This window comes from Salvelinus alpinus, chromosome 39, assembly GCF_045679555.1.
Source record: "Salvelinus alpinus chromosome 39, SLU_Salpinus.1, whole genome shotgun sequence".
In the NCBI taxonomy this organism is placed as follows: domain Eukaryota; kingdom Metazoa; phylum Chordata; class Actinopteri; order Salmoniformes; family Salmonidae; genus Salvelinus; species Salvelinus alpinus.
This window is the reverse complement of record NC_092124.1, coordinates 4279740-4303426: the sequence shown is the minus strand read 5'-3', so window position 1 is coordinate 4303426 and position 23687 is coordinate 4279740. Positions and strand designations below refer to the sequence as shown.

Here is a 23687-nt window from a genome sequence, read left to right as displayed (position 1 = left end):
TTGTTGTGGGAGCCGCTGTGGGAGACACTGTGGTTGTAGTGGGAGACACTGTGGTTGTAGTGGGAGCCGCTGTGGTTTTAGTGGGAGCCGCTGTGGTTGTAGTGGGAGCCGCTGTGGTTGTAGTGGGAGCCGCTGTGGTTGTAGTGGGAGCCGCTGTGGTTGTAGTGGGAGCCGCTGTGGTTGTAGTGGGAGCCGCTGTCCTTGTTGTAACATCGGCTGTGGTTGTTGTGGGAGCAGCTGGGGATGTTGTTGGAGCTGATGTGGTTGAAGTGGGAGCCGCTGTGGTTGTAGTGGGAGCCGCTGTGGTTCTAGTGGGAGCCGCTGTGGTTGTAGTGGGAGCCGCTGTGGTTGTAGTGGGAGCCGTTGTGGTTGTAGTGGGAGCCGATGTGGTGGTTGTGGTTGCCGCAGTGGTTGTAGTGGGAGCCGCTGTGGTCGTAGTGGGAGCCGCTGTGGTCGTTGTGGTTGCCGCAGTGGTTGTAGTGGGAGCCGATGTGGTTGTAGTGGGAGCCACTGTGGTTGTAGTGGGAGCCGCTGTGGTCGTAGTGGGAGCAGCTGTCGTTGTTGTAACCTCAGTTGTGGTTGTTGTGGGAGCAGCTGGGGTTGTTTTGGGAGACGCTGTGGTTGTTGTGGTTGCCGCAGTGGTTGTAGTGGGAGCCGCTGTGGTTGTAGTGGGAGCCGCTGTGGCTGTAGTGGGAGCCGCTGTGGTTGTAGTGGGAGCCGTTGTGGTTGTAGTGGGAGCCGATGTGGTGGTTGTGGTTGCCGCAGTGGTTGTAGTGGGAGCCGCTGTGGTTGTAGTGGGAGCAGCTGTCGTTGTTGTAACATCAGTTGTGGTTGTTGTGGGAGCAGCTGGGGTTGTTGTGGGAGACGCTGTGGTTGTTGTGGTTGCCGCAGTGGTTGTAGTGGGAGCCGCTGTGGTTGTAGTGGGAGCTGATGTGGTTGAAGTGGGAGCCGCTGTGGTTGTAGTGGGAGCCGTTGTGGTTGTAGTGGGAGCCGATGTGGTGGTTGTGGTTGCCGCAGTGGTTGTAGTGGGAGCCGCTGTGGTTGTAGTGGGTGCCGCTGTGGTCGTAGTGGAAGCCGCTGTGGTCGTAGTGGGAGCCACTGTGGTTGTAGTGGGAGCCGCTGTGGTCGTAGTAGGAGCAGCTGTCGTTGTTGTAACATCAGCTGTGGTTGTTGTGGGAGCAGCTGGGGTTGTTGTGGGAGACGCTGTGGTTGTTGTGGTTGCTGCAGTGGTTGTAGTGGGAGCCGCTGTGGTTGTAGTGGGAGCTGATGTGGTTGAAGTGGGAGCCGCTGTGGCTGTAGTGGGTTTCGCTGTGGTTGTAGTGGGAGCCGCTGTGGTTGTTATGGTTATTGTGGTTGTTTTTGGAGCCGCTGTGGTTGTTGTGGGAGTCGCTGTGGTTGTTGTGGGAGCCTCTGTGGTTGTTTTGGGGTATGCTGTGGTTGTTGTGGGAGCCGCTGTGGTTGTAGTTGGAGCTGATGTGGTTGAAGTTGGAGCCGCTGTGGTTGTAGTGGGAGCCGCTGTGGTTGTAGTGGGAGCCGCAGTGGTTGTAGTGGGAGCCGCTGTGGTCGTTGTAACATCGGCTGTGGTTGTTGTGGTTGCAGTTGGGGATGTTGTGGGAGACGCTGGGGTTGTTGTAACATCAGCTGTGGTTGTTGTGGGAGCTGCTGTGGTTGTAATTTGAGCCGCTGTAGTTGTAGTGGGAGCCGCTGTAGTTGTAGTGGGAGCCGCTGTGGTTGTAGTTGGAGCCGCTGTGGTCGTAGTGGGAGCCTCTGTTGTTGTAGTGGGAGACGCTGTGGTTGTAGTGGAAGCCGCTGTGGCTGTAGTGGGAGCCGCTGTGGTTGTAGTTGGAGCCGCTGTGGTTGTTGTGGGAGACGCTGTGGTTGTTGTGGGAGACACAGTGGTTGTTGTGGGAGCCGCTGTGGTTGTTGTGGGAGACACTGTGGTTGTAGTGGGAGCCGCTGTGGTTGTAGTGGGAGCCGCTGTGGTTGTAGTGGGAGCCGCTGTGGTTGTAATGGGAGCCGCTGTGGTTGTAGTGGGAGCCGCTGTCCTTGTTGTAACAGCGGCTGTGGTTGTTGTGGGAGCAGCTGGGGATGTTGTTGGAGACGCTGTGGTTGTTGTAACATCAGCTGTGGTTGTTGTGGGAGCCGCTGTGGTCATTGTGGTTGCCGCAGTGGTTGTAGTGGGAGCCGTTGTGGTTGTAGTTGGAGCCGCTGTGGTCGTAGTGGGAGCCTCTGTTGTTGTAGTGGGAGCCGCTGTGGTTGTAGTGGAAGCCGCTGTGGCTGTAGTGGGAGCCGCTGTGGTTGTAGTTGGAGCCGCTGTGGTTGTTGTGGGAGCCACTGTGGTTGTTGTGGGAGCCGCTGTGGTTGTAGTGGGAACAGCTGGGGCTGTTGTAGGGGAAGCTGTTGTGGTTGTGGGAGCTTCTGTTGTTGTTGTTCTGGGGATGGCTGTGGTTGTCTGAGCTGCTGTAGTTGTTGCCGGAGAAGATGTGGCTGTTGTGGGTGCATCTGTTGTTGTTGTGGGTGCATCTTTGGTTGTTGTGGGTGCATCTGTGGTTGTTGTGTGTGCGTCTGTGGTTGTGGGGATGGCTGCGGTTGTTGGAGCTACTGTAGGTGTTATCAGAGAAGATGTGGTTGTTGTGGGTGCTTTTGTGGTTGTTGTGGGTGCAGATTTTGTTGATGTGGTTGCAGCTGTGGCTGTTGTGGGAACAGCTGTGGTTGATGTGGGGCTGGCTGTGGTGGTTGTGGAGGAAGCTTTTGTGGTCGTTGGAGCTGCTGTAGTTGTTGCAGCAGAAGATGTGGTTGTTGTGGGTGCCTCTTTGGTTGTTGTGGGGATGGCTGTGGTTGATGTGGGGATGGCTATGGTTGTCAGAGCTGCTGAAGTTGTTGCAGCAGAAGATGTGGTTGTTGTGGGTGCCTCTTTGGTTGTTGTGGGTGCAGTTGTGGTTGTTGTGGGGGCAGCTGTGGTTGTTGTGGGAACAGCTGTGGATGATGTGGGACTGGCTGTGGTGGTTGTAGTGGAAGCTGTTGTGGATGTAGTAGATGCTGTAGTTGCTGTTGGCGAAGATGTGGTTGTTGTGTGTGCATCTGTGGTTGTTGTGGGAGCAGCTGGGGTTGTTGTGGGGAGGGATGTGGTTGTGGGAGCATCTGTAGTTGTTGTTTGAGAAAATGTGGTTGTTGTGGGGATGGCTGTGGTTGTCAGAGCTGCTGTAGGTGTTGTCGGAGAAGATGTGGTTGTTGTGGGTACTTCTTTGGTTGTTGTGGGTGCTTCTGTGGCTGTTGTGGGTGCTTCTGTGGTTGTTGTGGATGCAGCTGCGGTTGTTGTGGGGGCAGCTGTGGTTGTTGTGGGAACGGCTGTGGTTGATGTGGGGATGGCTGTGGTGGTTGGAGAGGAAGCTGTTGTGGATGTTTTAGATGCTGTAGTTGTTGTTGGCGAAGATGTGGTTCTTGTGTGTGCATCTGTGGTTGTTGTGGGAGCAGATGTGGTTGTTGTGGGGATGGCTGTGGTTGTTGTGGAATCAGCTTTGGTTGTTGTTGTAGAAGCTGTGGTTGTTTTAGAGTAGGCTGTTGTGGTTGTTGGAGCTGCTGTTGTTGTTGAGGGGATGGCTGTAGTTGTAGCCACAGCTGTAGTTGTCGTATCATCAGCTGTGGTTGTTGTGGAAAATGTTGCTGTTGTTGTTAAGGGAGCAGCTGTAGTTGTTGTAGCCAGAGCTGTAGTTGTCTTAGCAGCCGCAACTGTGGTTGTTGTGGGAGCTTCTGTAGTTGTTGTTGGTGCAGCTGTGGTCATCGTAATACCGGCTGTGGTTGTAGTGGGAGCAACTGTGTTTGTTGTGGGAACAGCTGGGGCTGTTGTAGGGGAAGCTGTTGTGGTTGTGGGAGCTTCTGTAGTTGTTGTTGTGGAGGAAGCTGTTATGGATGTTGTAGATGGTGTAGTTGTTGTCGGCGAAGATGTGGTTCTTGTGTGTGCATCTGTGTTTGTTGTGGGAGCAGCTGTGGTTGTTGTGGGGATGGCTGTGGTTGTTGTGGGATCAGCTGTGGTTGTTGTGGGGATGGCTGTGGTTGTTGTGGGATCAGCTGTGGTTGTTGTGGGGATGGCTGTGTTTGTTGTGGGAGCAGCTGTGGTTGTTGTGGGGATGGCTGTGGTTGTTGTTGTCGAAGCTGTGGTTGTTTTAGAGTAAGCTGTTGTGGCTGTTGGAGCTGCTGTTGTTGTTGTTGGAGAAGATTTGGTTGTTGTAGAAGAAGCTGTTGTTGTCGGAGAAGATGTGGTTGTTGTGGGTGCATATGTGGTTTCTGCGGTAGCAGCTGTGGTTGTTGTTGGAGTAGCTGTGGTTGTTGTTGGAGTAGCTGTGGTTGTTGTGGGGACAGCTGTGGTTGTTGTGGAATCAGGTGTGGTTGTTGTGGGGACGGCTGTGTTTGTTGTAGCCGCAGTTATAGTTGTCGTTGGTGCTGCTGCTGTTGTGCGAGCAGCTGAGGTTTCTGTGGCAATGGATGGGGTTGTCATTTTAGCCACTGTAGTTTTTGTGGTGGCATCTTCGGTGGTATTTGCAGCATCTGTTGTCAATGGTGCAGCTGTTGTAGTTGTAACACCAGCTGTGGTTGTCTGTGGGGCAGCTGTGGTTGTCGTGGGGACAACTGTGTTTGTTGTAGCCGCAGCTGTAGTTGTTGTTATTATGGGGTCTTCTGTGGTTGATGTCGGAGAAGCCGTGGTTTCTGCGGCGGCAGCTGGGGTTGTCGTTTGAGCCACTGTGTTTTTAGTGGTGTCTGCTGCTGCTGTAGTCATAGCGGCAGCTTTGGTTGCTGTGGCAGCAGCTGTAGTTTTCGTGGTGGCATCTTCGGTGGTATTTGCAGAATCTATTGTCAATGGTGCAGCTGTTGTAACACCAGCTATGGTTGTCTGTGGGGCAGCTGTGGTTGTCTGTGGGGCAACTGTGGCTGTCTGTGTGGCAGCTGTGGTTGTCATGGGGACAGTTGTGGTTGATGGTGCAGGTGTGGTTGTTGTTGGGGCAGTTGTGGATGTTGTGGCAGCTGCTGTGGTTGTTGTTGGAGCACCTGTGATTATTGTGGGCTCAGCTGTGTTTGATTGTGCTGACACATTTGTCAAGATTGTTGTTGCCGTAAGTACTGTTGATGGAATGGAAATTATCATTGTTTTTTTTTGGAATTGTTTCATCATGCCCAGCACATTTAAGGGGGAATTTGAAGTGTCTGTCCTATATCTGAGAGATATACGAAAGCTCAGGAAGCTTTTGCTTTTAAAACAGACCTTTAATTCCTTTTTTAGGCACTAAACTACTTCCATACATACTTCAATCATTTGTTTTAACTAGTACCTGGCTGCTTTCAGGCAAATCTTGTGAGGCTTGGTGGCATCCTAGAGCAAAACAACCGACATGTACGTGTTCATGAGCGACTCACCTTTGCATAGAGGGGTTAATAGTTTCTAGGCTAAACCATTCGGACGCTACAGACGTTGGTCTGACAAACCTTTCACCGCAGATGTGGAAGGCCGATATCGGCGGATGTTTGGCCAATTAGATTTCCGGAAATTTGCTCAAGGGTTTTAATGTGTATCTGAGCTATTGCCATTCAAGCAGGCAGCAATACAGCCAGTATGACGAGTTTGGAGTCATTTCTGCCTGATGTATTTCTTACATTTGGCATTACATTAAAATGAGTTGTGCGGTGATTGGACTGTGCTATGCGGTAATGATTGGTAAAATGAACAAGCCCGCGCATGATATGCAGAGAATTGTTGATTTTGCTAAACATTTTCCAATCGCAGGATCACAAAATCTTGAAGGGACTGAAGAATAATGTCTTCCGTTTTGAAGAGGTGGTAACCTACTCCAGAGGCATTTCAGATGGATTCGGGTCTCAGACCCAGTGAACAAAATGTTTAAGGAAGCTTCGGGCAAAATGTGTCTTTTTACTAGTAATGTGCAGTTCACTGACCATTCATAATTTTTTTATACTGATTCGAGAGTCATGATTTTGTTTTCCGAGTGACTCCGTCATTTTAGTAATTGGTTTGACCTGATGGCACAATGAATCTTACAGCAGGATTCATTTGCACTCCTCCGACTCAGCGGAAGCTGGGTTTACCAACTGTCTATTATGTTCATGCAGGAAAATGCATAATGCTGCAGGCAGCAAAGAGAAGAAAAATACATGTTTAGAACTGATAATTGAAAGTATGGTTCAAGAACGAATGCAATTAGTTGATTATTTCATCTTATCGATGGACATTGCTTTGCAGAACTAAAACACACACAGCCACTGCTCAACTAACTCAAACTCGAGAGCGAATATTGTGTTAGGCAGAACAACCACAGCTGCTCCTCTAGGCAGACTGGTTGGCTTCTAATCCACAATTTGGCATAGGCTCAGGCCGTACTGTGCCAAATCCCAAAATGTTTATACTTAGCAATTATTTGTATGCCTAGCAATCAAAAATGTACATTGTTTGAAGAATACTTTTCTAAGTTTCACAAATGACAGGACCTTGCCTCCTTATCAAAACCTATTGCATGAGAAGGTCAGCAGAGGCGCTCCCTTGGCAGTGGTGTAAAGTACTTAAGTAAAAATTATTTAAAGTACTACTTAAAGGGCCTTCCGAGTGGCACAGTGGCTAGCTGTGCACGCTGACATGGTTGCCAGGTGTAAGGTGTTTCCTCCGACACATTGGTGCGGCTGGCTTCCGGGTTAAGTGGGCATTGTGTCAAGAAGCAGTGCGGCTTGGTTGGGTTGTGTTTCGGAGGACGCACGGCTCTCGACCTTCGCCTCTCCCGAGTCCGTATGGGAGTTGCAGTGATGAGACAAGACTGTAACTACCAATTGGGGAGAAAAAAAGCGTATACAAATAATTTTTCTAATTAAAAATCAAACGTACTACTTAAGTAGTTTTTGGGGGTATCTGTACTTTACTTGACTATTTATATTTTTGACTACTTTTACTTTTACTTCACTACATTCCTTTTTTCTCCATACATTTTCCCTGACACCCAAAAGTACTCGTTACATTTTGAATGCTTAGCAGGACAGTGAAATGGTCCAATTCACACTCTTATTAAGAGAACATATCTACTGCCTCTGATCTGGCGGACTCACTAAACAGTGTGCCCCTGGCTGTTCATATGTAAAAATACATTTTAAGAAAATGGTGACATTTGTTTTGCTTAATATAAGGAATTTGAAATGATTTAAACTTTTGATACTTAAGTATATTTTAACAATTACATTTACTTTCAATACTTAAGTATATTTCAACCCAAAATACTTTTAGACTTTTACTCAAGTAGTATTTTACTGGGTGATTTTCACTTTTATTTGAGTCGTTTTCTATTAAGGTATCTTTATTTTACTCAAGTATGACAATTGGGTATTTTCTGGTTATTATGGGTCCCCAGGGACCTTCTCATACAATATGTTTTGAGAAGGAGGTAAGAAGGGAGGACGCAAGGAATCAAGGAAATGCAATTGGCATTTTCCCAAGTTTAAATGTTGGGACACGTTCGGGTCTTGTGTCCCTGGCAATAACTTTGGCTTTGCATCCATTTCTTTTAGTGCTGTGTTAAATGGCATAAATATACTATTTTAATACAACCATGTTTTCTATAAATAACCAAGTTGATGCCTGATGTGTGATATGCTGAGCCAGAAGTCAATTTATTTTTGAAATAACTTACCACATAGGTGGTGAAATTATGTTTCAATGCAATAATTGCACGCAGGTGCCGCGTGCCACAGACAAGTGTTGTTGGTCCGTATCTAGTGTGGGTGGGAACATTATGACAGTTTTCCCTTGCTTCTTCTCTACTGCACTGTATTTCTGGATTCCAGGACTGGACAGCCAGCTAGTTGTTGAATCTGTCTGCTAGTAATTGGCTAGTAGTATTCAATAATGACAAGACAAACATAATTGAAAAGCCAACTGACATTTACTCCTGAGGTGCTGACCTGTTGCATCCTCTACAACCACTGTGATTATTATTATTTGACCCTGCTGGTCATCTATGAACGTTTGAACATCCTGGCCATGTACTGTTATAATCTCCACCCGGCACAGCCAGAAAAGGACTGGCCACCCCTCTGAGACTGGTTTCCTCTCTAGGTTTCTTCCTAGGTCCCAGCCTTTCTAGGGAGTTTTTCCTAGCCACCATGCTTCTACATCTGCATTGCTTGCTGTTTGGGGTTTTAGGCTGGGTTTCTGTATAGCACTTTGTGACATCTGCTGATGTAAAAATTACTTTATAAATACATTTGATTGATTGAATTAGCATCTCTATTTTATTTGGTGATAAACTTAGAAGAGGAACTTTTGTCAAGTGTCTGGCATTTCATGTATAGCTAGCTAGCTATAGTTAGCTTGAGGCAAGGCAGAAGCAGTGGCACTTTTCATCATAAATCACTAATATTTTTGAGAAAATGACATCACCGCTTTGTTTGCAATTGAAAAAACCTGAACCAGCTAGTTGTCATCTATAACCGATCAGGTTTGAATAACCTAAACATGTTTTACGGTTGTGACAGACTGTACACCCATGTGAGTGACTCAAGCTCAAGCTGTTGAGAATTTTGAACATGACAACATTCAAGCAGCCGAAAGCCGTAAGGTAGCTATCTAACTATTTCCCAGTACAGGCATTCATTTGACAACCCATCTAAGGAAGCTAGCTAGCTAGATGTCTAGCCTGCAATACTTTTTGCCTTGTTTGTCAATCTCTAATGCTAGCTACCTATCCAGGTCCAACCTGCCTGGCTGCCCACCCACCAACTAGCAATGTGCAACTAGCTAGCTACATATTTGTAGTACAGAAGTGACATTCTTCAATTCAAAGTTGTATATTAGTAGAGCCGTAGCAAGGATTAATTATCCAACCAGTTAAGATTATATAAATATGTTTTAAACCTAAAACGGTAGCATCTTCATTTGAAGCAAAAATAAATATGAAAGGGTTTTCCCAACATTCTGAAGCTTTCTATACCTTTTGCGGTCATTGCTAAGGTTAACAATGGACAAAACGTAATTGATGACACAAACGTGTCTTCCTCCATGGTGAACAACAGGCTTGTGGAATAATTATTATTTTTAGTTTTTAGTTCGGACATTGCTCTGGACATTACTAAATCGAATGAACGAAATAGTAGAAAGATTTGTTATTTGGACCGAAAGAGTTATAAAAACCAGTCAGTGAAAAGAGACGAACTTCCCTTAAAAACTTTTACAACCATATTTCATGATGTTCTATGTAATCTTACATGCTTTGAGACATTAGAATAATTGTTTTAATAGCACAAAAATGACCGAAATGACAAGGCTCGTCTGATACTGACAATCAGAGATAAATAAAAACAGCCTTGTCTTGAATGCAACCAATACTAAAATAAAGAGATGTACAATTTGTATGTCTGCCTATCTGAAGGCTCCTTTTCCTTTTTGCCCAAAGTCTGGCACAGAACCACAGCGTCACACACTGCCTTGGCTGAATTCGAATCTGCTCCGCAAAGCTGACACATGACATTTCATAAGCTTGAGTGGGCAGGCAGTCAAAGAAGCTGAACCAATCCTTGAAAATTGGTCCTCTCAAAGAATCCTGTACCCAAGAAAGCTAAGGTAACTGAACTAAATGACAATCCGCCACATAGCACTCACTTCTGTCATCATGAAGTCATTTGAGACTAGTCAAGAATCATATTACCTCTACCTTATCTGACACCCTAGGCCCACTTCAATTTGCTTACCGCCCCAATAGATCCACAGACAATGCAATCGCCATCACACTGCACACTGCCCTATCCCATCTGGACAAGAGGAATAGCTCATGTAAGAATGCTGTTCATTTACCATAGTTCAGCATTCAACACCATAGTACCTCGAAGCTCATCATTAAGCTTGTGGCCCTGGGTCTGAACCCCGCCCTGTGCAACTGGGTCCTGGACTTTATTGCCAGTAGCGCTGTGAAACAACATCTCCACTTCGCTGATCCTCAACACTGGGACCCCACAAGGATGAGTGCTCAGCCCCCTCCTGTACTCCCTGTTCACCCATGACTGCGTGGCCACGCACGCCTCCAACTCAATCATCAAGTTTGCAGATGACACTACAGTATTCGGCCTGATTACCAACAATGACGAGACAGCCTACAGGGAGGAGGTGAGGGCCCTAGGAGTGTGGTGCCAGGAAAATAACCTCTCACCCAACGCCAACAAAACAAAGGAGCTGATTGTGAACGGCGTTATTAATGGGGAACCAGTTAGTTATCTCATACAATGTCTGTACGCCAGTCACTCCCTACTTTTTTCATTGGGGGAAGGAGTATGGCAGTGTTTGGAACCATTGTATGTCCCCTCTGAGGTTGCCCTTATCTTGATCTGGTATATGACCTAAGAGGCGCCCTGTCTTCAGTGAGTTTGTCCAGGTTTGGGAGTATCTAGGATTGACAATTGATATATGCCATCGGATGAGGTAATGTTTTGGTAGACAGTGAAGTACCAAGCATGAGATTGAAACCTCGTCTTGGGAGACCAAACTGAACGATGATTTATAGCTGATGCTGTCTAGCTATGGGATACTCCTCTTTGGGGTAAAGGATTCTTTGTAAGTTGAGAGGGGTGTATCTTGGCTATAAATGAAACTAAGAATTGTTTTGTAAGGACTCTCAGAGAATTCATTTATAGACACTGAATTGATCTGAGAGTCAAAAAACGGCTTTGGTGAAGCTCATATATATTATTAAAGATGGACTTTATAATATAACTCTGACTTGTGTGTGGTTGGCTCTCTTTATTGAGTAATACAGGAAATTACCACGACAAGACCCCAAAGTTGTCGAGCATGTTCGGCTCTCATTTCTTACCTGTTAGACAGAGCAGCGTAGCTCTCCATCTCATCTTGGTTTTGGCCATATCTCCACCACCTAAGAGACAAAGATGATATCAGGTTTTCTACACATGTTGGAACTATAACTATATTTTACATTTACATTTACATTTAGATCATTTAGCAGACGCTCTTATCCAGAGCGACTTACAAATTTTGATATTCTACCTCGTACAACATATGTACATTTTGGCATGTGGATCTGTTTACACATTTACAACAATGGTTGTCAATACCCTGAGATATCAAATGTTTCGTTCCATATCTTGCATACAGTCATGATGGATATTATTTGCACCCTTGATAAAGATGAGCATAAAATACTGTAAAATAAATAATAGAAATACTCTCATGCTCTTTTATTATTATATAATATTAATACTACTACAATTGCTCAGATATATATATATATATATATATTTAGAAGTAATAATTTTTTCTCAAAAAGATAGGGGTCAATATTATTAGCACCCCGGTGTTCAATACTCCGACACCCTTCCCTTGCGAGGATAATGGCACTGAGCCTTTTTCGAAAATTATTTATGAGATTGGAGAACACATTGGGAGGGATCGTAGACCATTCCTCCATACAGAATCTTTACAGATCCTTGATACCCTTCGCCTACGCTTATAGACTGCCCTTTTCAATTGAAACCCCAGGTTTTCAATGGGGTTCAAGTCCGGAGACTGATGGCCATTGCAAAATGTTTACCCTTACAGAAAAACCATATGATTTCACATTCGTGAAATCACATTGTCACGTGTACCCACTGGGCACAGACGTCAGTTCAACGTCTAGGTGACTATTAAAACATTTCCTAACCAGAAACCGTGGATTGATGGCAGCATTCGTGCAAAACTGAAAGCGCGAACCACCACTTTTAATCTTGGCAAGGCGATTGGAAACATGACCGAATACAAACAGTGCAGCTATTCCCTCCGCAAGGCAATCAAACAAGCAAAGCGTCAGTATAGACGCGGACATCGACGACTTGCTCCCAGACAAATGAACAACTTCTTTGCATGCGCAGACCAGCTGGCTGGTGTGTTTACGCACATATTCAATCAATCCTTATCCCAGTCTGTTGTCCCCACATGCTTCAATTAATTGTTCCTGTTCCCAAGAAAGCTAAGGTAACTGAACTGACTATTGCCCCATTGCACTCACTTCTGTTATCATGAAGTGCTTTGAGTGACTGGTCAAGGAGCATATCAATTCCACCCTACCTGATACCCTAGACCAACTCCAATTTGCTTGCCGCCCCAATAGGTCCACTGACGATGCAATCGCCATCACACTGGACACTGCCCTATCCCATCTGGACAAGAGGAATACCTATGTAAGAATGCTGTTCATTGACTACAGCTCAGCATTTAATACCATAGTACCCTCCAAACTCGTCATTAAGCTCGAGGCCCTGGGTCTCGACCCCGCCCTGTGCAACTGGGTCCTGGACTCTCTGACAGGCCGCCCTCAGGTGGTGAAGGTAGGAAACAACATCTCCACCCCGCTGATCCTCAACACTGGGGCCCCACAAGGGTGCGTTCTCAGCCCTCTCCTGTACTCCCTGTTCACCCATGACTGTGTGGCCATGCACGCTTCCAACTCAATCATCAGGTTTGCAGACGACACTACAGTGGTAGGCTTGATTACCAACAACGACAAGACAGCCTACAGGGAGCAGGTGATGGCCCTCGGAGTGACATCAACAAAACAAAGGAGCTGATCGTGGACTTCAGGAAACAGCAGAGGGAGCACCCCCCCATCCACATTGATGGAACAGTAATGGAGAAGGTGGAAAGTTTTAAGTTCCTCGGCGTACACATCACGGAGAAACTGAAATGGTCCACCCACGCAGACCACGTGGTGAAGAAGGCGCAACAGCGCCTCTTCAACCTCCAGGAGGCTGAAGAAATGTGTCTTGTCACCTAAAATACTCAGAAACTTTTACAGATGCACAATCGAGAGCATCCTGTCAGGCTGTATCACCACCTGGTATGGCAACTGCACCGCCCTCAACCACAAGGCTCTCCAGAGGGTAGTGCGGTCTGCACACCTACAGCACCCGTTATTACAGGAAGGCCATAAAGATCATCAAGGACAACAACCACCCGAGCCACTGCCTGTTCACCCTGCTACCATCCAGAAGGCGAGGTCAGTACAGGTGCATCAAAGCTGTGACCGAGAGACTGAAAAACAACTTCTATCTCAAGGCCATCAGACTGTTTGTTAAACAGCCACCACTAACATAAAGAGGCTGCTGTCAAACTACAGACTCAAATCTCTGGCCACTTTAATAAATGGACTTAATAAAGGTATCACTTTCCACATTAAATAACGCCACTTTAATAATGTTTACATATCCTACATTACTCATCTCATATGTATATACTGTTCTATACCATCTACTGCATCTTGCCTATGCCTATCATTAGTCACTTTAAATAACGCCACTTTAATAATGTTAAATGCATGTTAAATGCAAACAAACACTATATAGCCTCAAAACATTAAAACCATACTTTTAATAACATACTTTTAATAACATACTTTTAATAACATGGATGTTCATTCCATAGCTCTGTCTATGAATTTCGAGAGTTGTTACATTTCTCCAGCCCCTTCCCTAAGCGTTTCACCTAAACAGGGGCGGCAAATTTCTTTGTTATTGTTTCAACTGCTGATTACCACTTTGAAGGGAAATATGCATTTATTGTAACACTAAACTTAAGAGTTTAGTGGACAAAATCAATTATGAATTGTCCATGCGTGCCCATTTAGATCCCTGCATGAGACCAGTAATACTTTTGGAGATTGCTGTTGTTGGAAATGGTTCATCCAGTTTAGCTTGATCCTTGTTGAAGATACAAGTAAACCCTTATCATCATTTCAGAATTACGCACAATCCTCGATTGTTGGTTCTCTGTTAATAAAATACAATATTCAGAGTGTGCAAGGTGCAGAAATACAGTAAACTTCATTGTAATCTCGCTGTGTGACTTCATTTTAAACTTTTCTTCAACATCGTGCCTTGTATTAGACATTTAAAAGGAGTGTGCTGCTCTTTGAAGAGGCTGCGCGACCTTACGTAAACACCTTGTCCTGCCCCCTGGAAGCCTCTTCCTCAGAGCTAAAGAACTGACTCACCTTTTGTGCATGTGTTACTTTACACACTCTAATTAGGGCCTACATCTGACTCATGTTTCTGAACTGCTTAAATATAAACACTGGGGCGATATTAACTAACATTCCAAAAATATACCTCCTAATTTAGGATGTAGGCTACAACCTTCTCTGTCTGTTGTAGTTATGGATATTGCAGTAGTAGCACAAGCAGGTCGCAGTCTACACAGCAGGAGGGGGTGGGGGAGGCCGGCTCATAGTAACGGCTGGAATGGAATGGTATCAAACATGGAAATCATGTGTTTTATATGTGCGATACCATTCCATTTATTCTATTCCAGACATTTCTATGAGCCCATCCACCCCAATTAAGGAGCTAATGGCCATATTTGCCAAATTTCATTGGGGAAAAAATCTGCTTTTTAACCACAAATAACAAGTGCTATTTTTCTTCAAAATGGTCATGTAAGTACTGCACGATTTGATAGTCACATGATTGACATTTGCCAGAGTAGCCTGTGCCCAGGGGCGGACATCCCAGCTAACAATTCTAGGGAGAGAGAATGTTTTTCTAATGTTACCCGTATTGTTACCCTACTGTTTGAGTTTCTAAATCTCTGTTTGTTAAGGGACATTCTATCTATGTTAGCAAAACCCTTCTGATAACCTTTTTAGCATGTCTTGGTGTTACAGTTAGGAGAACATTCCCTTAATGTCAAGCAGAACTTATATAGAATGTGGTTGCAATGTTCTCAGAATATACGATATTAATGTTCTAGAAAACGTTTCATGGGACGTTGCAAGAACATTTCTGTGTATCAGTTGTCAGGACGTCGCCTGATGGTCCCAAAGAAACATTTAATACACATCAGGCCTTGTTACTGTTGTCAAGCCCATCAAGGTCCTGATTGTTGAACGACCGATCCATTCACCACTCTTTTTGTCTGTTGGCAAGGTTAGGGACGCACACACACACACACAGTGCTTTTAAGCCTTGTCTCATGCTAATTTTACCTTTATTTAACTAGGCAAGTGAGTTCTTACTTACAATGACAGACTACCCCGGCCAAACCCTAACCTGGACGACGCTGGGCCAATTTTGCGGCGCCCTATAGGACTCCAAATCACCACCGGTTGTGATACAGCCTGGAAACAAACCAGGGTCTGTAGTGACGCCTCTACAACTGAGATGCAGTGCCTTAGACCATTGCGCCACTCGGGAGCCCAAAATGTATGACGTTGGCTAACTCGTTTCCAATAGGCTATCGTAAAGACACAAATCACAGAAAGATGGCAGCTGTTTTGTTACCCCGCTTAAAGTTTTCCTTGTGGAAATGCTCCCATTATGTTAAGTTAATTGAGGAGAAAGAGAAAAGCATTTTAGTCAAATGCAAACTCTGCAATGGTAGTATTGATCTCTTTGTCCAGAAACACATCCGGAGGCTGTGTACAACGTTCCAGAAATGTGTGAAAGAGGCAAAATCTATACTCATTATAAAGATGCATAAATAATATTTCTAAGTGTAACGAAATGTTCGAATGAAAAATCAAAATGTTTGATAAACACTATTCAAAATGACAAGAATGCCATTAAGATATATTAACACCCAGGCCACCAGCGCCTATGAGAAATCCCCAAACCACTGTCTCAATAAGGGGTATCTCTAGGGCATGTGCTTATTGGGCCAGTATAGTTAGACCCTGTACAGAATAAACCCTAACCTCTCCCTAGGCACTTGTGTAGATCTGAAACAGCTTGATAGGTGTAAGCAATACGGTAATTACACATTGAAGTAAATCTCAGCTCTATTAAAAGTACACTCAAGAAAATATTTTGATCATATTGATTCAGGAGTATCATTAAAACAGATCAATATGCCCCGCTAACAGTAGACAGCTATACAGAAAGTCATTATATATTTCTGAAATAAGTACGGAAAATCAATGACGAGAAAATTGTCAGATTAGCTAACAGGGACATAGTGGTGTAGTAGGAAAAACAAAGTACCGTGAACCAAGAGGCAGTGAGTTCAGATCCCAGGTGAAGACAAGTTAAGTAATAGTTACTTTATGAATTAGCATGCACAATGTAATCATGTACGACAAACATTTAATATATTACGCTCTGAGAACACGGCAACCATGTTCTGTGTATGTTTGGTGGGACGTTGATGGAATATTCTCCTAACCCATAGAAAATTGGACACATGAATGTTCTTGTAAGCACCTGCTGGGTAAGTATATTTGACATTAAGGGAATGGTCTCTTGGAAACATTCCTTGCACATCACGGGAGCATTCCTATGAACATTTTAGGTAATGACCTAATATCACTCTTCAGGGAACATTCTTTTTATGTTGTGGGAACATTTGTTGTTAGCTGGGTTACCTTTCAGCAACTAAGGCAAATGCCTGGGGCGTCACATCATTAGGGGACTCGTGAACTTGGCATAATTACATCTAATATCTTGCCTTTCTCCTCCACTTGAGTTCCTCCTCCGCTTGTGAGTTATCTCCGATTTGCACATTTAAAGTGGTTGTGACAAACAATTGGTTTCTGTTCTCTTCCTCTGAATTTGGCTCTCGATTTTGAACAATTGGGGCAGTGCATTCGGAAAGTATTCAGACCCCTTGACTTTTTCCACATTTTGTTACGTTACAGTCTTATTCTAAAATGTATTAAATTACTGTTTTCCTAATAAATCAATCTACACAAAATACCCCATAACTAACCTTTACGATAAGACTCGAAATTGAGCACAGATGCATCCTGTTTCCGTTGATCATCCTTGAGATGGTTTCTACTACTTGGAGTCCACCTGTGGTTAATTCAATTGATTGGACATGATTTGGAAAGGCACACACCTGTCTATATAATGTTCCACAGTTGACCGTGCTTGTCAGAGCAAACACCAAGCCATGAGGTCGAAGGAATTGTCCGTAGAGCTACAAGACAGGATTGTGTAGAGGCACAGATCTGGGGAAGGCTACCAAAACATTTTTGCAGCATTGAAGGTCCCCAAGAACACAGTGGCCTCCATATTTCTTAAATGGAAGAAGTTTGAAACCACCAAGACTCTTCTTAGAGCTGGCCGCCCAGCCAAACTCGGGAGGTGACCAAGAGCCCGATGGTCACTGACAGAGCTCCAGAGTTCCTCTGTGGAGATGGGAGAACCTTCCAGACGGATAAACATCTCTGCAGCACTCCACCAATCAGGCCTTTATGGTATAGTGGCCAGATGGAAACCACTCCTCAGTAAAAGGCACATGACAGCCCGCTTGGAATTGCCAAAAGGACTCTCAGACCATGAGAGACCAGGTTCTCTGGTCTGATGAAACCAAGATTGACTCAGTCAGAATAACAAATATTTTGACTAATATCGTTCATTTGAGTCAGTAATGCCCAGATCATGCATTACCCCCTACTAGAGAATAATGAATTGAAAACTTGAAATAGTCATGATTCTACAAGCATCTTGTTCACATGTCATTCACCATTAGGGGCTTATTGGAGCTGTTCATTTGTTGATTACTAGGCAATGCAAATAGTCCGGTTGGCCATTTGATTAGCTGTTCAGGAGTCTTATGGCTTGGGGGTAGAAGCTGTTAATGAGCCTTTTGGACCTAGCCTTGGTACTCCAGAACCGCTTGCCGTGTGGTAGCAGAGAGAACAGTCTATGACTAGGGGGGCTGGAGTCTTTGACCATTTTTAGGGCCTTCCTCTGACACCATTTGATATAGAGGTTCTGGATGGCAGGAAGCTTTGCCCCAATGATGTACTGGGCTGTACGCACTACCCTCTGTAGTGCCTTGTGGTTGAAGGCAGAGCAGTTGCCATACCAGGCAGTGATGCAACCAGTCAGGATGCTCTCGATGGTGCAGCTGTAGAACTTTTTGAGGATCTGAAGACCCATGCCAAATCCTTTCAGTCTCCTGAGGGGGAATAGGCTTTGTAGTGCCCTCTTCACGACCTTCTTGGTATGTTTGGGCAATGATAGTTTGTTGGTGATGTGGACACTATGTCACGCCCTGGCCTTAGTATTCTTTGTTTTATTAATTATTTTTGTTAGGTCAGGGTGTGACATGGGGAATGTATGTGGTTTTTGTAGTGTCTAGGGTGGTTGTAAGGTTTAGGGGGTTTATTAGAGTAGTTGGGTTTATGTTTAGTATAGTAGTCTAGCTGTGTCTATGGTTGAGTGTAGGTATCTAGGAAAGTCTATGGTTGCCTGAATTGGGTCTCAATTAGAGACAGCTGGTTATTGTTGTCTCTGATTGGGATCCATATTTAAGGCAACCATAGGCTTTAGCTGTTTGTGGGGAATTGTCTATGTTGAACGTAAGTAGTTTGTGTGTGCACTTGCGTTTGTAGCTTCACGGTCGTTTGTTGTTTTTGGATAGTTTGTATAAGTGTTTCGTTTCATGTTCATCTTCGTCGTTATAATAAAAGAAGATGGCTTATTTTCCACATGCTGCGTTTTGGTCCGTCTCTCCTCCACACGATCGTGACAGAATTCCCCACCAACATGGGACCAAGCAGCGTAAATCAAGGCAGAGTGGCTGGAAGCCCGAGAGGCTACCCCAAAAATTTATTGGGGGAGGGCACACGGGGAGTGTGGCTGGGTCAAGTGGGAGAATTGAGCCAGTTCCCCGTGCTTACCATCAGGAGCAGTTGGCTAAACGAAGGTATGAGTCGGAGAATGTGGAGGAGTTATTAGACAGATTGGAGGAAAGTGAAAGGATGGGAGATTATGAGACATTTGAGGAGTTGTTGGTGTTATTGGAGGAGAGCGAAGAGAGAGAGATGTTGATATGGGGGAGCATACAACCAGGTAAGGTTGGGAAGCCTCCTGTGCGTCTCCTGAGCCCTGTACGCACTGTTCCTTCTTCCCGCACTCTTCCTGAGGTGCGTGCCCTCAGCCTGGTACCACCAGTACCGGTACCACGCACCAGGCCTATAGTGCGCCTCGAGAGTCCAGTGTGCCCTGTTCCTCCTCCACGTACTAGCCCTATGGTGCGTATCTCCAGTCCGGTACCACGCACCAAGCTTCCTGTGTGTTCCCAGAGTCCTGTGCGTCCTGTTGCTGCTCCCCGCACTAGCCCTGAGATGCGTGTCCCCAGCCCGGTACCACCAGTTCCGGCACCACGCACTAGGCCTAATGTGCGTCCCCAGGGTCCAGTATGCCCTGTTCCTTCTCCCCGCACTAGCCCTGAGATGCGTGTCCCCAGCCCGGTACCACCAGTTCCGGCACCACGCACTAGGCCTAATGTGCGTCTCCAGGGTCCGGTATGCCCTGTTCCTTCTCCCCGCACTAGCCTGAAGGTGCGTGTCCTTAGCCCGGTGCCTCCAGTTCCGGCACCACGCACCAGGCCTACAGTGCGCCTCATCCGGCCAGAGCCATCCGTCTGCCCAGTGCCATCTGAGCCATCCGTCTCCCCAGCGCCATCTGAGCCATCCGTCTCCCCAGCGCCATCTGAGCCATCCGTCTCCTCAGCGCCATCTGAGCCGTCCGTCTCCCCAGCGCCATCTGAGCCGTCCGTCTCCCCAGCGCCATCTGAGCCATCCGTCTCCCCAGCGCCATCTGAGCCATCCGTCTGCCCAGTGCCGTCTGAGCCATCCGTCTGTCCCGAGCCATTAGAGCCGCCCGTCTGTCCCGAGCCGTCAGAGCCGTTAGTCAGTCAGGAGCCGCTAGAGCCATTCGTCAGACAGGATCTGCCAGAGCCGCCAACCAGACAGGATCTGCCAGAGCCGCCAACCAGACAGGATCTGCCAGAGCCGCCAACCAGACAGGATCTGCAAGAGCCGCCAACCAGACAGGATCTGCCAGAGCCGCCAACCAGACAGGATCTGCCAGAGCCGCCAACCAGACAGGATCTGCCAGAGCCGCCAACCAGACAGGATCTGCCAGAGCCGCCAACCAGACAGGATCTGCCAGAGCCATCAGCCAGCCAGGAGCAGCCAGAGCCGTCAGCCAGCCATGAGCAGCCAGAGCCGTCAGCCAGCCATGAGCAGCCAGAGCCGTCAGCCAGCCATGAGCAGCCAGAGCCGTCAGCCAGCCATGAGCAGCCAGATCCGTCAGCCAGCCATGAGCAGCCAGATCCGTCAGCCAGCCATGAGCAGCCAGATCCGTCAGCCAGCCATGAGCAGCCAGATCCGTCAGCCAGCCATGAGCAGCCAGATCCGTCAGCCAGCCATGAGCAGCCAGATCCGTCAGCCAGCCATGAGCCGTCCAGCCAGGATCCGCCAGAGCCGTCCAGCCAGGATCCGCCAGAGCCGTCCAGCCAGGATCCGCCAGAGCCGTCCAGCCAGGATCCGCCAGACACGGCCAGCCAGGATCCGCCAGCCAGCCAGGATCCGCCAGAGCCAGCCAGCCAGGATCCGCCATTCAGTCCGGTGCTGCCCTTCAGTCCGGTGCTGCCCTTCAGTCCGGAGCTGCCGTACCTCAGTCCGGAGCTGCCCCTTATCCTGGGGCTGCCCCTTATCCTGGTGCTGCCCCTTATCCTGGTGCTGCCCCTTATCCTGGTGCTGCCCCTTATCCTGGTGCTGCCCCTTATCCTGGTGCTGCCCCTTAGTCCGGTGCTGCCCCTTAGTCCGGTGCTGCCTCTTAGTCCGGTGCTGCCCCTTATTCCAGTGGGGTTAAGAAAGCGGGTAGTGACTATGGTGGGGTGGGGACCACGACCAGTGCCGGAGCCGCCGCCGTGGACGGACGCCCACCCAGACCCTCCCCTAGACTATGTGCTGGTGCGCCCGGAGTTCGCACCTTAAGGGGGGGGTTATGTCACGCCCTGGCCTTAGTATTCTTTGTTTTATTAATTATTTTAGTTAGGTCAGGGTGTGACATGGGGAATGTATGTGGTTTTTGTAGTGTCTAGGGTGGTTGTAAGGTTTAGGGGGTTTATTAGAGTAGTTGGGTTTATGTTTAGTATAGTAGTCTAGCTGTGTCTATGGTTGAGTGTAGGTATCTAGGAAAGTCTATGGTTGCCTGAATTGGGTCTCAATTAGAGACAGCTGGTTATTGTTGTCTCTGATTGGGAGCCATATTTAAGGCAACCATAGGCTTTAGCTGTTTGTGGGGAATTGTCTATGTTGAACGTAAGTAGTTTGTGTGTGCACTTGCGTTTGTAGCTTCACGGTCGTTGGTTGTTTTTGGATAGTTTGTATAAGTGTTTCGTTTCATATTCATCTTCGTCGTTATAATAAAAGAAGATGGCTTATTTTCCACATGCTGCGTTTTGGTCCGTCTCTCCTCCACACGATCGTGACACACCAAGGATAATCGATTAATTACATTAATTATTGCACCTTCTCTGTATTAATAATTTTTCTTCTCTATGCTCCCAGCAGCTTTGTCTATTTTGCCTACACACATATATGATAGACAGGAGTAACCGGAGGAGCCATATTAATCCTGCTGTAGAATTAATTGCGGCCAGCAGGTCAAATGAATGACTAAAATGAACGAATCACTCAGAAAGATGTATCATGCCTCTCGAGTCAGTAAAAATAGTAGTTAAAAAATAATGAATCGTTCACAAACTGCACATCACTAGAACATAGCAACTAGGTTGCAGTTTGTATCTGTGCTATAACGGTTAAAATGTTTATAAAATGATAAAAAACTAATATCGGTATTGGTCGATATTGCAAAGAAAATATCAGATATACGTACTGGCCCAGAATCTACACATCATAAATCCCTAACTTGAAAGTGTAAAAACGGATGGAAAAATGTGTAGAAATGATAATGCACATTAATCATAAAACAGCTGCCCTTTTTCTGAACTACAAATGGCCCATCCCTGTTCTATATGGTTATGCAAATATCTTTACCAAGGAAGGGAATGTGAAGTTTTTTCAGTTAGGCTTTTCATTCAGCTTCGTTCACCTGAAAGAGTTGGCTCCGAACAGCTCTTTGTTCAGTAGCCATTGTTGTGTTAAATAAACATGGGCTGGGGCCTGAGACTGGGCTCTGCCTAGGGCTGTTAGAGTGACTGTATTACGAACACACTGGCAGTCATGAATCATGACCGCAGTAAAGACCAACATGAACGTTGAGTCACGGTAATTTCCTCTTATGCACTCTGGACTTGCTAACTATCATTAGGTCGCTAATTAGGTCGCTAACAATAAGGGAATTATTGTCCCTCTAACCACTCTCACGTCAATGCAAATGCAATCAACATTTTATCAAACAGTATGTGCTTTTAAAACTCACTTTACTGTGATTGATCCATTTGAAGAAATAAATTCCCTATATACTGTATGAGCCCAAGCCCGAAAGGCAACCTGAAATAAAACAATGATTGTGCCATTACACAATGCATAGCCTACCCGCATATTATGCACAGCAAAAAAAGTTAGCCTACAACTATAGTAAATTTGTATTTGATTTTGAATAGCCTAGTAATAGGGCATTTTTTATATTTTCATAATTAATAGGCTGACACATTCCCTTGAGCTACAGAATATCTCACCACTGTGCATTTCCATCTCCTCCTCTCTCTCCTTCATTATTTTCTCAAGTGTGCAAAGAGAGGGGCTGTCAAAAGTTGAATGAAATATGTTTTGTTGTGAAAACACGTTACTATCGATGTTCCCTAACAGATTTCACTTGGTTTCCTAAATTAAGCACTAGCTTTAGGAATGGGGTTGGAGAGCCAATAGCATACAGAGTTTGGGCGGAAAATGTCCTGTCACGCAGCGAGAGGCTGCATGCTCCGCAAACAGTGGTTGATGCATGCAGTGAAATTACCGGATGAGCCTATTTGACACATTTGCTATTCAAGCGCATATGGATTATGTCTTTTTTTCTCCTGCGCCTGCCCATTTGAATATGGGCCATTCTAAATGAAAACTAATTTTACATATTAGTAAAGACAAGATTAAATTGAGAATCGTCTAATGAGCGAAAATGTGTTCACTTGAACAGCCTGAGAACAGCCTGAGGCACGGGACAGAAGGCGAGCTTTTTCTTGTTACTTTCTCAAATCATCAATAGCCTATAGTTGCATCATGCAGACCATTATATCTTGATTTCTAAGGCATTCTAAGGTTTGTATCATTCACAACTAAAGTTGCCAAATAACTCTAAATCTAGTGTTTAGGACCTGTTGCAAATAATCCCTTTTACGCTCAACATAGCCACTTCATATGTGCACCGTCTTGGGAATGTAAAAAATAGAAAAATATGTTTTCTATTTTATTCAGCTAAGTTCAACTATACTTCTCCTTATTATAACATCAAATTATATAAAATAATGGCACGGGACTTATAAGAATATCTAGTCTGCTAATAACATACAGTAGGCCAACTCATATTCTGTTCTTCTGAAATATACATTTTTAAAAGTATATGTGGCTTGTATGCGTGGAGGCCTGGAGATGGTACACATGTTTATGTTCATTAACGGTCAATTACTGTGAGACCGGCAACGTTTTGCATGACAATAACCGGCTGACAAAATTTCATGACAGCCCTAGCTCTTCCTTCTAGAACATGTCAAAGTTTGTAGGCTACAACAGATAGACGCCCGGTAATCGCCTGGGGACAAATGAAATGTACTTAGAAGCTGGTGTTGTTTAGCTATCAGTAACTGGAGTCAAGACAATTTGACAGTAAATTCTCAAGAGACATAACTTTATACTTTGTTTATGCTCTGATTCTCTGGTACAGAGAGCCCCGACTGAAATTCT

At 45.7% G+C, this 23687-nt stretch overlaps 1 protein-coding gene across 1 annotated transcript in view; it reads right to left on the bottom strand.

Moving 5' to 3' along the window:
* LOC139566668 (mucin-22-like) overlaps positions 1 to 23687 on the bottom strand; it is a 54026-nt gene that overhangs the window by 6040 nt on the left and 24299 nt on the right. The window contains exons 6-9 of the mRNA XM_071387924.1: positions 10851 to 10910; positions 3790 to 3984; positions 2336 to 3369; positions 131 to 2082 (exon numbers count right to left, since the gene is read on the bottom strand). Of these exons, the coding sequence (XP_071244025.1) occupies positions 131 to 2082; positions 2336 to 3369; positions 3790 to 3984; positions 10851 to 10910 (3241 nt within the window). The remainder of the gene's footprint in view (positions 1 to 130; positions 2083 to 2335; positions 3370 to 3789; positions 3985 to 10850; positions 10911 to 23687) is intronic.